Source organism: Sus scrofa, chromosome 4 (assembly GCF_054392235.1).
Source record: "Sus scrofa isolate SSC_HxYL_T2T_F1_AM1 chromosome 4, Sscrofa_HxYL_maternal_Yorkshire_Landrace_v2.0, whole genome shotgun sequence".
Lineage (NCBI taxonomy): Eukaryota > Metazoa > Chordata > Mammalia > Artiodactyla > Suidae > Sus > Sus scrofa.
The window spans coordinates 9146936-9162294 of NC_139386.1; the positions used below are offsets into that span (position 1 = coordinate 9146936).

A 15359-nucleotide genomic window follows, 5' to 3' on the forward strand; every position below is an offset into this window, starting at 1 on the left:
GAATGAAGGAACAATGGTAACTGATGAAGAAGACTGCTTATTTTGTTTCTTTCCTTTTTTCTTTTTTTTTAATCTTTTTGTCTCTTTAGGGCTGCATCCATGGCATATGGAGGTTCCCAGGCTAGGGGTCGAATCAGAGCTGTAGCCGCTGCCTACACCACAGCCACAGGATCCGAGCCCTGTCTACGACCAACACCACAGCTCATGGCAACGCTGGATCCTTAACCCACTGAGCGAGGCCAGGGACCGAACCTGCATCCTCATGGATGCTACTTGGGTTTGTTAACCGCTAAGCCATGATAGGAACTCCTGTTTCTTTTCTTGAGAATACAAACTCCTTCCTGTATTGCAGTTAGAGGGAGGCAAATTAACAAGAGGAAATATATCAAGTGGAAACGGAAAACCCTGAAGGTACATTAAGAAGTCTATTTCATTTCTTGTCATCATATAAGCTACCTAGAACCACTACTTCCTGACGAGGTGACCTTGGATCAGTTACCTAACTTCTATGTGCATCTGTTTCTACATCTGAAAAGTAAAAATAATCACTACATATTTTTTAGGTCTATTGTAAACACTAAATGAAAGAATGTATTCAGTAAGTGACTATAAGTGTTCAATAAGTCACTATTAGCACTAAGGTTCAATAAATACAAACTATCAGTAGTACCTGTAGTACCAATAAAACAGAATTAGTCATAAAACATTAAGTCCATATGGTTAGGGCAGTCTGATTGAATGTCATATTGTGGTCCCTAGCAACATTTCTTTTAAGAACATGAGCTACAGAGTTGAATTTTGACTATTTCCACTCACTAGCTGGATAAACTTCAGCAAATTATTTTACTTCTCTAAGCCTCAGTGTCTTTACCTGGAGAATAAACAAACAAAAAAAGCAACAAACAAACAAAAAGTTAGGTAGACCTAACTTTTCAGGACCATGGCAAGGATGAGCAAAAACAACAGACGTAAGGCAGGGAGCCTAAGATCAAGTACACAGTAGAGATTTGCTATTACAGCTAATAGGCATCGGAGTAGCTACTGACAGGGAGTGTTGCCTGCCATTGCAGTAAACGAAGAATGCTGCCTGCCATGACAGGTCCATGAGGGTCAAGCCACCAGCCACTGCAGTCCCCCAGTGGTGCCCCTGGGAAGAATTCAGGATTGAGAAAAGCAGGAAGCATTCTGTTCTTTGGATACTGGCTCTAGACAGTTAAGATGCTTATCGAGGAATAATTTCAATGAGCCCAGATCCTTGTACCTTCCTATACAGAAAAGCACTAAAATCATCAACCTGAGATGTCTGTTCCTTGTGATGAGCAGGAATCTTTTGAGGTCTGACCACACGTACTTTCTCCCAGCCTACAACTCCTATATATCCAGGCTCTTCCCTTAACTCTGGAGCAGTTCCTCAAAGCTATCTGAGAGCTGTCTCCTTGCTACAGTCCTCAGTAAGGTCCCCAAATAAAAGTTAACTCACAACTTTTAGGATGTGCATAAATACCCATACCCGGCAATTTTATGCACCATACCCGGCAATTTTCTCTGAATCTAAGATACGTAGTAGCACACTGCGTATTTCAGTCTATGTTCTAAATTTTGGTAAACAAGTGATTCTCATCTTAGTGGGGGGTGGCAGGGATAAGAAGAATAAGAAGTTATACTGATGGAAACTCTGCATAAAGGCAGAAAAAGGGCTGGGAGAAAAAAAGCCAGGTGAACCAGAACATCTATCTGTTTATTCTATTTATAAGATATGGGGTTTGAAGCAAAACACTTAGTTAATCCAGTTGAAAATGTAAAAGATACAGCTGATGTAGAAAAAAATTCCAGCTTCTATCTATGGCTCCTGTACTGTGTGCCACCTTATACAGAGACCAGCTCCACATTGAAGTGAATATAAGAATATGCAGAAATTCTCTCCTTAGATGGAACCTGGAGTTTGTCTCTCCCTCTGCCATGTGGTTTATTATTTAATGGCCAATAGATGCAGAATAACCAATAGTAGATGTCCTATGTTTTTGGAGTATAAAATATAATCATCCATATGATAGCCACATTTCTAGGAATCCCTCCCAGATACCAAAATCTTTGGATGCTCTAGTGCCTTATATAAAATGAAGCAATATTGGCATATGACCTACATACATTCTTCCTTATATTTTAAATCATATCTACATTACTTATAATATCTAATGCAATATAAATGTTCTGTAAATAGTTGCCAGCAAATTCAGGTTTTGCCTTTTGGAACTTTCGAAGATACCCCCCCCCCATACACCCACATAGATAGATAGATAGATAGCTGTTCTTGTGGCATGCGGAAGTTCCCAGGTCATGGATTGAATATGCACCACTGCAGTGACCCAAGCCACAGTGATCATGCCGGATCCTTAACTCAATGCACCACAAGAGAACTCCTTTACCTAACTATTTTGATCCACTAGTGGTTGAATCTGCAAATGCAGAATCCACTGATACAGAGCACCAACTATAACTAATAGCAGGATACAAATGGATATGGATTTAGGAAAATGGAAGGAAAGTTTAAGAATTCAAGTGAGCCATGTGCACAGGTAGAATCATTATTATCCTGGAAAGAACTCTGAGGTTGAACCACATAAAATTGTGGTTTTTGCAGGTCAAAATGGTTAAATGTGAGAAATTACCTTGTTAATAAGCATGTCATTAGAATCTGTCTTCCAAATTACTCAAATGTCCTTTTAGGGCCATTGTGAATGAATAAATGATCTATAAAGAAAAACTAGGAAAGCTAGAAGCCATCTGGACAAGAAACGGTATCATATCAGACTATCCAGTAAACAGAATGACTATAAAACAAAGCTACCAATATGATCTTGTATTTACCTTAAGTGAAAAGCACAATTACTTAAACAGCTACAAATTTACAGGGGTCTGTAATATAGTTTCTACTTTGTTGTTTTATTGTTCTTATAGTACCTAAACCTTACCGTATGGTCAGTTCCAATATTTGAGCAAGTCTATCATGAAGCAAATTTGCCTACAAAGGAGAAAACAATGTTAAAAATGGATCTCTTATTTTACAAATACTCATATATAATCATACAAGTGCAATTTAAAGGACAAAGCATAACTTAACTAGCAGGCTTATGGTGCAGAATGCTTTTTAATGTTTTGGTTTTATCTGTCTCATATAGTGCAATTTAATGTAAAGTTTATCTTTTATTACTTTCCTAGTTTCACTGGTAAAAACAAACTGATGGACACACAGAACAAAATACCCACAGCAAAATCACTGAAAACCACTGCAAAAAAAGTTTCAAAACAATCACAGTCATTAATGTTTAGTATGGGAACAGCCACTCCTGTGAGCTTATGCAGAGCTAGGCCTTCAGAGCTTTTGGTTCCTATCTGATCTACTATTTTGTGTTCTATTGATTTGCCTAAAGCTTGGAACCTACCCCAAATGTTTCCACAAGATCAAATCTCGCCTCCACCCCCTTCACCATGTGTTTACTTACTTTGGACTCACACTGTGCTGCTATTTCTTCAAAAGGTGCTTTCTGGAACTTCTCTATCACTAGACGCCGCTTTTCCTTTTCCTGTTCTTCCAGTCCGTTGGTATCTATATAGATGTTTAAAACGACCCATTAAAGGGAATAGAGAATTTTATAGATCCTTGCCAATGTCTATAGGAGCAAATGATCAAAATTAAGGGCAGTTTACAGGACTCCTTGCATAGAGAAAAAAGCAAAAGGCATAACATCCTTGAAATGTCTCAGTTAAGGCTTTCTAGAAAGCACACACAGGAAAAAAAATTTAAAAATCTCACAGCACAAAACCCTTTTACATAGACTACCTTTGTCCCTCTTACCAAAAAGCAGAAGCATGGCAACCTTCTACAAGTCAAACAACTTCAAGGCCCTTCCTGAAGGATGATTCTTTTTCTTAACAATCATGCCCTATACATATGAATCACTAAATTAAAAGTCTGCTAAACCTGATAGTGAATGGAATAGTCCCAATACAGACAGGGTCATTTGAAGCCAAATTGTTTTACCCTTTTCCATTTGTCTCCCATCATTTGAAAATAGCTTTTTAGGGCTATACCTGAAGCATATGGAGGTTCCCAGGCTAGGGGTCTAATCAGAGCTATAGCTGTCGGCCTACGCCACAGCCACAGCAACGCCAGATCCTTAACCCACTGAGCGAGGCCAGGGATCAAACCCACAACCTCATGGTTCCTAGTGGGATTCATTTTCGCTGTGCCACAACAGGACCTTCCCCAAGGGCTTTCTTAAATCTTGCTTTTTAAAAATACCTGGGAATGTGTGTGCTGAAGAACATGCTGACTAACCACTAGCAAAGTTGGATGGCACTGCCTTTGTTCACATTAATCAATGCAGCTGACAGGCAAATAATGTCTTAGTGTTATGCTCACAATACTTTTTGACTTGAAGTATCCCCTGAAAGGACCTCCTCCAGGACTCCAGGGGTCCATAGACATCCTTTGAGAAACACTGCCACAAACTGTAAATTCCTCAACCTGTCTTAGTTATTTTTAAATGTCTCAAAGTATCTCATACCTAACGGGTGTTCAAAAATTGCTTACAAAATTCATTATTTTATTTTGGCAAATTTGATATATTACAATAAGAAAAAAAATCCTCTAACGGATTAGGCTGAAAAAGGCCAGGTTTTATTTCATGTATGATGGGTACTAGAGAGCTTCACTTCCCTCGATAATGATTTTCTTATTCTAATATTTCTTAAAAGTTGAAAGCCAATTTCCACTCTCTATTGTCAAAGTCAATTTCCACCCTCTACTGCTTTACCAGTTAGAAATGAACTGAGATCAAGGCATCATTAGTCTAGTGGTAATTTATACTACTATTTCATTGAAGATTCATTTAAAAATTTTTAAAAAGAGGCAAATTATATAATTTAAAATTTATTCCCATAAAGACCAAAGGAGAAAAAAATCAGAGTACTGTTTTATGCAAAGATATATGAAAGGACAATAGAGTCAGTCAGACCTGGGTATGAAATTTGGCTCCGGCATTTACAAGCTATGTGATCTCAGGAGAGTTGTTAATTTCTCTGCCTCTGTGTTCTCAGTGATAAAACGTGATAGTCTATCAATTTCAGCTAGCTCCTTTCTCTTACCCCATTAAAAACATATTTCTAATTATATTATTATAGGCCTATTAGAAGTCATGTCTGTAATTCTCTCAGAATTTCTCAGAATTGTCATCCATCCACCTCCTATAACAGGAAACACATTTACCATTTCTCATAAATTCATGCAACCTGAAAGCTGGCCACCAAATAAGGGTGCTATTAAAATACATGGTGGTATGCTCTCATAGTTCTAGAAAAGGCAGTCTATACAAAGGAAAGACTTATGACAAGACAAGAGAATTGCAAAAGCCTAAAGAATGCAATTAAATAAGTCGATCATATATTTATCTAGAAATCAAGAGTATATGTATTTACCATGCTGCCTCTATTAATTCTGGCATCTAAATGAGTACTAAGCTAAAGATAAGCTAGAGAAATATTACGAGAGTTAACAAGCAAAGATCTCACCAATTGCTTTCTTTAATGCTTCAAAGGTGATTTCTTCAGTATTACTAACCTAGAGAAAAGTGATTTTAAATAAAATGAAGAGTTAAGGAAGGTCAGTATAAATGATACTTTCACTTAGTTACAAATCATCTAAGAACTTTTACAAATTATTTTCTTTGTGTTGGCTAGGTTTGTGATTATACTGTCCACAGTATCAAATAATCTCCACTTTTTCATTGATTTTAACAATGGCCTAACTGTAGTGGTTCTCTAAACTCGTCTACAGCTGATGTTAGGCTGGAGGAATTAGCACCTTTTAAGGCAACCCAACCAACATTCAAAGTAGAATTATATATAAATTCATGTTAAGCTATGTAATAAATGAAAACTAAGTACTCATACTCTATACTTTTGGTACCACATACAGATTACAAATCAAAAATGAAGTAATCTGAAACTTTAAATTGTTTAAAAGCAAGAATCACTGCTTTGAAAAGTGTTCACTGAATATAGTTGACCAACATCTGAAAAATAATCATATGCTGGATCTTTTAAGGTCAACTACCAAGTCTTATTCTCCAGAAATACCTTTTAACTTGAGGTTTTCAATCTCTTGCTTTGAGACATGTAAAAGCTATGAAATCAACTGCTATAAAAAAAAGCCAGTAATATTTTTTGTGGCACTAGCACATTTTCAGAAGGAATAATATATGCAGTTACTATAGTATCTCTGAATAATAAAAAAGTTAAAAAATGATAATATGAGTACTTGCCTGGGACTCTGGTCATCCCTAATTTTAGCTCATGAGCTTCTTTTTTTTTTTTTTTTTTTTTTGCTAAGTCTAAGGCAGCAAGACTACTGTAAGCAAAAGACTTCATCTTTGACCTTAGCTTCTCTGTAACACAAAGGCTTTAGCTGGAAATCAAGCAGCAAGAGTTCCACTACCTCAGTTTTTCTACTGAGGGTTCATATTTCTAGTTGAAGTCAGATTAAACTTGGGAATCTTCAGTTGCTTTGTTCTAGATATTTGGAGCAGATATACAAGATTAGGCTCTGTCTGGTCAATTATTTGCACCTAGACGATATCTAGTACTTCAATGAAAAAACCCACTGTTGTTCTTAAACTGGTGAAGAGCTTTAGACTTCAGAGAAACCACTAAAGTACAGAAAGAACAGAGGAGAAGCCAGAAGGCCAAAATTCTTATTACAGAGAATTTTTACTTATTATTTGTTCAATCCTGGATAAATGAAAAGCTAAAGCATTTTATCTAATAACTCTATTCTAGCCTCTCCTAATTTGGACAATTATGATGCATTCTCCTAGCATCAAAAACCTCCCAGTCATTCTGTCCCTATCCTTTGTTTACCTCCTTCCTCCAAATCCCCTTAAGGCCCTTGTTGGTCCTACCCATTCCACCTGCTCTCCTATCCCTCAGCTCCAGCCACTCAGCTCAAGTGCAGACTATCACAGAGCATTTCCTAACTGGGCTCCTCACCACTAATTTCTTCTTTCCAATCAAGCCTAGTCACACTTTCAAGATTCCTCTTATGAAAGCAAGCTCTGATAATGACAATGTCCAAATTTCAGTGTCTCCCCACGTTCTACTAAAGTATATAGAAAGCCCTCAGCATGGTGATAAAAACCTTCTATACCTCGGCTTCAATCCCCTTTCCCACTCTTTCCTTTTTGTGAATTCAATTTTTTTTTAAAGAGTAATTTCTTTATACTAATGTTTAATGATTCGCTTTTTTCATACAAAGTAGCTGCTGAGTACAAGCTGCCTACTTCACTTGGTGCTTAAGCAAACTAGAGTCTGTCCCAACTCTACAGAAAACACTGGTGGTGCTGGAGTTCTGGAGAAATGGTGCAAAGGCATCACCCTAGAGGAGTTTCAACATCCCATTTACTCTTCGTGACTTCTGCCTTCTGCATGACCTGTAACTCTCACCTAGACAACAACTTGGGGCTGCACAGAATCTCCTATTCATCTTTTTCCAATCAGACTAGCTGTTATGTCACACCCACTCGTGCCTTAGTAATTTTACAGCACCTAGCTCAGCTGGCTCTGACTAATATTTGCTTGATGCCAAGTCTCCTTATTTCCTTAGCACACATATGGGTTTCTTCAGCTGCATCTGGGAAGAAGGCAGGAATATGTATGTACAAAACAAAGATCTGTTATTTGTCCCAGAAGAGATGACCATCCTTCTCAGCCAACCAATGACTTACTTTGTATAAGAAATTTAGTATGTACTCAAAATTCAACATATATAATCTCCATTCCATCCCCAGGCAGTCAAGCCCTGACTATTACCTTTTAGAGAGCAGGACTGAGTCGTGACTCAGGTTTTATTCATATCCATTATGCATCTTGTGCTTTACTCTGTTAGTAAAACTGGTCATTCAATACCAGGAGGCAGAGACACCTCTATCTATTTTAGCCATTTATTTCTTGAATGCTTTAATTTAGGTGTCTTTATACATTAACAGGGCAAGTTTTAGGAAAAGTTCTCTAAGTGAATGACAGTGGGCTACAACTGGAATTACAAATCTTAGAACTGACATAGCTCAAATGGATCAAGGTATTTTAACAGACCGTAGTGATGAGCTCAGATATATCTAGGGAAAACGAAATATGATCTTCATCTAAACAGTATTCTTTTTTTAAAAAGTTATAAGCTCTAAAAGCAGATATCAAATATATCTGAGTACTAAGCGGGATTATGTGGGATTATATATATACGATTTCAAATAATTTTGATGAAGTAATGCTTTTCTTATTTGAGTCACTGTTAGGAAATTTACTTATTCTTAGTTTGATATTTTGTTATACCATTAACTGGTGAATACCTAACTGATGAGAATTTTTCCAGTCCACATATGAAGTTAATTAGTTTTAGCCTAGAAGGTACTGTTAGTCCATCTTCTGGTACTTAAACAAACCCTTCCTAACACATAAAATCAGATTCCATAATGGTATATGAGTTTGAAACTCCCATGTGCTCAAGTAAATCTTACAAGAAACTGTACTTAACTTTTCAAATACTCAGTGTGAGGCATATTTGACTTAGGATTTACAGTTATAGCAAAGATAAAACAATAGGATCTTTAACAAGTTAAAAAATGTATTAATGAATTTTTAATGTAAAATTCATGCTCAAGAATCTTCCTCCTACACTGTCTTCATGCAAGTTTTTTTTTTTAGTTCATTTTAACAAAACAGACTGATTCTTTGCAACAGTTTGAAGTGTTATATGTATTTTTAAAAGAAATAAAAATGGTTAACAAAAGGCAAATGGAAAAGTACCAGTTAATGAAATAGACTGCACTCCTGACAAGTATAAACTAAGGTTTTGGATGAATTTCTTCCCTCAAAAGGTAATTGCAGCAAATTCATATTCATTAAAAGACAGAACTGGTGAGATATTCTCCTTGCTCATAAGGAGTATATAAATCAAAATGCCTTTGAAGAGGTGACATTTAGGGAAGATGATTCTTCCTGAGTCTTAATTGGCAGGACCCTTTAAACCACCCATAAGGCCATACATTCCCAAATGAACACTAACTGCCTATTCAAACTACTCTGAGGCTCTGCAGCTAACTTCTTGATAAGATGGATTAATTCTACATGATAGGGAGTTCAATAGCATAAAAGATAAAAAGTAACTGGCAGTACCTTGGCCGCCAAATAGTTTTAACTCCTGAAGACAAATTAACTGACAAGAGACCGGATGCAGGGGGAGAAAGGAGGCTGAGAAAGCATGAATTCAGACAACTTCCTTCCCCTTTTCTTATATGGATATTCTTTTAATTATTTATATTGTACCAATGAGAAATAATGAAATACCTAAGGAGGCAAACAATGGATAAACCACAAGGAGGAGGCTGACTTGACATGCTGGCATTCTGGCATTTTTACTTGACTATCAAAAAATTCTCTGCTTATTTGTGTGGATAAGTCCTAGAGAATACTGGCTGCATTCTCCCTATAACTCAGGAGGGTACACTCTTGAGCTCTATTGAAACAGGAGAAGAACATTAAATCTATAATGTTTCAAATAACTCCTTAAAGAGTACATGGATCATTGATACAGCTTAACCTAGGATTAAATTCATCATATTCACTATCTAAAATGATAAAAAAAATTTTCTTGTAGGTGAAATTTTGAAATTTTCTAAAAGTAGTGAGCATTTGGCTTCACATGAAAGTGTGTAATTCCATTTATTCTCATAACTTATGTTTCATAAATCTTTTTTTTTTTTTTGGTCTTTTTTGCCTTTTCTGGGGCCACTCCCACAGCATATGGAGGTTCCCAGGCTAGGGGTCTAATTGGAGCTGTTGCTGCCACCCTACACCACAGCCACAGCAACTTGTGATCCGAACTGCGTCTGCAACCTACACCACAGCTCATGGCAACGCCGGATCCTTAACCTACTGAGCAAGGCCAGGGATCAAACCTGCAACCTCATGGTTCCTAGTCGGATTCATTAACCACTGAGCCACGACGGGAACTCCCTGTTTCATAAATCTTTAAAAGTAAATAGTATGTAAACGGCCTACTTATTTAATAACAGGTCGTGCAACATTTCTTACTTATTAAAAAAACTTACTTAACACATAATATTAAGTTTATGTATCTTTATAGGTATCTGAAATGAGCTCAGTAAAATAAACATATAAATAAATTCAAGGCTAAAAAAATCAGATTAATTTCTACTAACAATTTTGGTGATTTGAGGATAATTAAGAGTTGTATTTGCTCCTGTTTAAAAGTGTGGAGGGGCAAAAAGTTCTTTTAAGTTGCTGTCTATCTCAAGACAGTACTCTATCATAAACTTGCAGCAACTTACCACATCATCGGAAGGAATGCTGTTGGGTAAAATATCCACCTGGATGGATACAGTGTCCACAATACTCTTCCTTCTAGAAAGTCGATCTTCATCTAAAATTAAGAATATTTCCTCCATTATTTGCTAGTTAGAAATGGTATGATGTTTATAAAGTCCATTTATTTCAGTTTCAAAAATCTCAGAAGGGAGTTCCCATTGTGGCTCAGTGGTAACAAACTCGACGAGTAATCATGAGGATGCGGGTTCGATCCCTGGACTTGCTCAAGGGTTAAGGATCCAGCATTGCTGTGAGCTGTGATATAGGTCACATATACAGCTCAGATCCTCTGTTGCTGTGGCTGTGGTATAGGCTGGCAGCTGCAGCTCTGATTAGACCCCTAGCTTGGGAACTTCCATATGTCTCACATGCAGCTCGAAAAAGCAAAAAAGAAAACAGAAAATTAAGACAGTTTGTCTTTTTTGTTCTTACTAAATACATAAAGCAGTGTGTTCTCAGACTTTTAAGTTCTATGAAGTAGATTTAAAAAGAAATTGATGGGTGAACTCAGTTTAATACAGTTGATCCTTGAATGATGTGGAGGTTACAGGTGCTGACACCCACACAGAAAATCAATGTATAACTATTATTTATTTATTTTTTGCTTTTTAGGGCTGGCATCCACAGTATACAGAAGTTCCCTGGCTAGGGGTCGAATCAGAGCTACAACTGCCAGCCTTCACCACAGCCACAGCAACGTGGGATCCGAGCTGCATCTGCAACTACAACACAGCCATGGCAATGGTGCACAAAAATCTCCAACCCGCTGTGCGAAGCCAGGGATCGAACCCGCATCCTCATGGCTATTAGCTGGATTTGTTTCCACTGCACCACAACAGGAACTCCAACATATAACTTTAGAATTGGCCTTCCCTATCCCCAGTTCCACATCCATTCCAAAATTTCCAATTCCATATTAATCAATTTTATTCTACATGTTCTAAATCCAATTTTAACAGCCCCAACAAACCTCCTTTATCTCCACAATATTTCTGAAGAATGCCATCACTCAAAAATCTTTATCTTTCTACCTAGATTGGGCAACAGCTTCCTAACTGGTCCGATAGAGCACTCCCTCCTACACTGCCAGTAGAGTTGTTTCTAAAATAAGTCATTTTCAGACTAAATTATAATTTTCGAACAAATTTATTCCACTGACTAATGCTGAACTTCCCAAGTTTTTTTGATAGTGAGGCACATAAATAAAATTATCATACAGGTATGGCATATGGAGATAAACTGAAGAGGCTGTTCACATCGCAAGCTAACTGCTCCAGGCCCTACCAGATACTTGAAGAACTAAGAAGATCAATATCCAGACACACCTGTAACTTTCCCACTAACAGCTGGGAAGCTCCGGTCTAGGATCTTAGTCTAACAGCATGGTCAGTCACTTTATAAACTGGTAACATTCCATCTTCCTAAGCTCATTCTGGATATACAGTTAACCCTTGAACAACGTGGGGTCGAGGGCACTGAATTTATTCTACTGAAGGGGTTAAGAATGAACTAAAAGAAGGCCAACATAAAGCAGTCGATTTCTTTCTTACTGACTACTCTTCTACTCCAAAGTAACTTTCTGTGGAAGTAATTAATGCTATCCATCAAATATGGCAGTTTACCCTCTTTCCGGGCACATAGTAGGACTGCAATTCTTGGCCTCTCCGTGGTTAGGAGGGATTGTGTAACTAGTTCTGACCAATAAAGTAAGAGCAACATTCCAGGTTGCGATTGTGGCTTTTCCATGAGCATGGATTCCAGAACATGGATAATACAAAGTTACGCACAGTTAGCTGAAGCAACAAATACATTTACTGTTTTAAACCACAAAGAACCTGTGACTGTTTGTTCTCATAGCAATACTTAGCCAAGGTTTCTCAGCCTTAGCATTTGAGGCCATATAATTCTTGTTGTGGGGGCTGTTCTGAGCACTGTAGGATGTCTGGCAGCCTTCCTAACTGCTACCCACTAGATGCCTTCCCCAGTGGTCCTAAGTGAAGTGTATCGGGGGCTGACAGATGCTCCTGGGATGGGCAAAATCACCCACAGTTGAAAACCACTGACTCAGTCCATCCTGACTGATAACAGACTTTCCAGAATTTTCCCTGTATACCATCATCTTATTATAAGCATCTTAAACAGGAAAACTCTAACCACATCATTCCCCCAAGCAATTCCACCTGTTGCTTGAGGAAGTAAAAAGGCATTCTGGGTTCTCCAGTCAGACCTTGCCAACAGCAAGTTCAACTGTTCCCCAGTTTATCTAGTGTTCAAGGCAAATGTGCCTATTCTCCAGTTTCTGAGCATGCTCTGGCACATCTCCCTTACTTGCTTCCTTTCAATTTTTGTTTTTACTGGAGTAGAGCTGATTTACAATGTTGTGTTAGCTTCAGCAAAGTGATTCAGTTATACACATACATATATTCATTCTTTTTCAGATTCCTTTCGCATATAGGTTACAGAATATTGAATAGAGTTTCCTGTGCTCTACAGTAGGTCCTTGCTGATTATCTATCTTTATAACAGCAGTGTGTACATGTTAATATTAATCCCAAACTCCTAATTTACCCTCCTCCCCAACTTTCCTCTTTGTTTTCAGTCTGGTACAAGAAGAAACCCCTATTGGGAACGCTTTATTATCTGCCTTTTTCTATGTCCTCCTCGCTACAAAGATTCTTATCTTTCCAGCTTTAGTTAAGCCTTTCATCACTTCCTTTAAATCTTAAATATTACTCTAGTTATTTTTACTTATCCCTCTTTCTTCCAGCCACAAAAATTCACTATTACTTAGGACTGATCTTTCCTTATCACTCTTCAATCACTGTTACCCTTTAGTCATCAATTGGGCCTTGAGCTACAAACAATGTCTTTTAACTAATAAGAAATTCAGTGACAGACTGTATTTTGTATTTATCATCGTCAGTTACTCAGGTTCTGCCGTATGAAGGCTATAGGTACAGAACACATACATACCCATCTGTGACAAATATTACCTATTACTTTGCTATAGTTTTTAGTATCAAAATATTTTATCTTCCACATATATGGTTACTGAGCTAACCTAGACACTGTATTTTCTGTTTTTTCCTTCATGACCATATATCACCAAAACATAATGACTAAACTTCAATGGAACTGCTACAAAATAGTATGTGGTTATCACTGCTGACTTGCTTTTACCCTCTAATCAGGCCAACTTTCAAGGTCTTAACAGAACTCAAAATGAGGAATAAATAACAGCCTGCTTCCCACACAAAAAATAACCCTACGAGAATTTCTAGGTTAATATACCAAGGCTGATGGGTTGCAGAGAAGAGTCAAACTGAAGCCTAAGATATAAATAAAAAGGAAAAGAGAGGAACAGAGGCAGAAAAGAGGACTGCTGAGTGGCAAATATTCATAAGAATAGAAGGGAAGTATGAGCAGAGATTTAGGAAAGACTAGAAATTCTTAAAGGAAAGAAAATGAAATTCAATGGGAAGCCCTAATCCTATATTCTCAGAAAGTTCTTTCTTTTGACGTGTGGAGCAACCTGCTTGTAGGCAAGAGAAAAAGCCCGGACACTTATAAGCAGATATCCTGTAATCTACACAAGAGCAAGGTTTCCAAAACAGAGCTTACAGAAGGTAACTCCTGTTTCCATGGGCGTCCATGTCTGCTCCTGACCTGCTTTTCACCATCTGCTGAACTGCGGCATCACTGCAGCCCCCATGGACTGCACTGTCCTGCCAGCTTGAGAACTGCCCTGGCACCATTCAGTGTCTGATGGACACACGCTGAGGAGACCCTGGCTTCCTTCCCTCCAGATGGTTTAGGGTGGTCCCAGACACCACTTCTCAACTTCCCACTCTCCTCCCTCTCTGCTTCCAATAATCGGCTGTTCACACGGGTAATCATCGCTTCTTCTTTCTGCTTTAATTACAATGTAGGTTTTAGAAGCAATACTCAGAGCTTAGGCCTAACTTCCTTCAGTGGTGTTTTGCTGCCACCTGGAGTATCTGTATATAATGCATACAGCGGCATTAAGATGGCTAAGGAATAGAGAAAATAGTCTGAAAAGAGGTATAACGCAGAACATTAAACTATTCAACATAACTTGCTATGTCTATGTAAAAAATAAGACACAGGAAGTTAATTGTATATAATAAATCATAAATGCTATTAGGACTACCACACCACTCAGATGCAATTAAAAGGCTACTTGGGGCAAAATGAAATTTCACAGGTAATTTATCTACACTAAATTCAAAATGTCAATTTAATGCTGATACTACTTATACAGACATGCTTTGGGGGGGACTATAGAAAAACACAAAATTCCATCTAGAGCTAATGCATATTTATAAAATAAATTTAAAAAAACCCTAAAAAACATTCTTATCATTGAATAAAAAGTCAGAGTAATATAAAAGACAATCTTTTATTTTTTAAAACAAACTGTAAAACAAAATCTCTACCAGGAGAGATGGGATACATATATGAAAGTGCTTTTATAAACAGATATTGATTGGGAAATAGGAAGGTTTTTATAAAGCAGATAAAAGCAACCATGTATTCTAAGTGCTTTAAATCAAAGAAATTAACAAAATTCAAAATGCCAAGTAGAAGACTAAGACATTGAAAAAATACTATTTTTATATTTATACAGCATTTTGTAGTTTTTAAAAGTACTTTCATGTATATATTCCATTTTAAAAAAACGGCCTGGATGCTATAGTCCTTGCTTTACCCAGGAGGACATGGGGTCAGTGAGAGATTAAGGGGCTATGCTCAAGGCCACGCAGCTGGGCTGGAACAAAGTCATTCTAAGTCATTCTCTTCTCTTTCTCTTCACTTCTTCACTCTGAGAAGTCATCCTCCCTGAAGCATTTGCAAAATTCCCATTATCACCTCTAAACTCTCACACAAAAACCCTGCCC

General features: G+C 37.5%; 1 protein-coding gene across 6 annotated transcripts in view; it reads right to left on the bottom strand.

Moving 5' to 3' along the window:
- Positions 1-15359, bottom strand: part of EFR3A (EFR3 homolog A) — an 83942-nt gene that overhangs the window by 5388 nt on the left and 63195 nt on the right. For all 6 annotated transcript variants that reach the window (XM_021088899.2, XM_021088901.2, XM_021088900.2 and 3 more), the window contains 4 exons: positions 10404-10495; positions 5572-5620; positions 3504-3607; positions 2973-3022 (listed from right to left, as the gene is read on the bottom strand). In XM_021088899.2, the coding sequence (XP_020944558.1) occupies positions 2973-3022; positions 3504-3607; positions 5572-5620; positions 10404-10495 (295 nt within the window). The remainder of the gene's footprint in view (positions 1-2972; positions 3023-3503; positions 3608-5571; positions 5621-10403; positions 10496-15359) is intronic.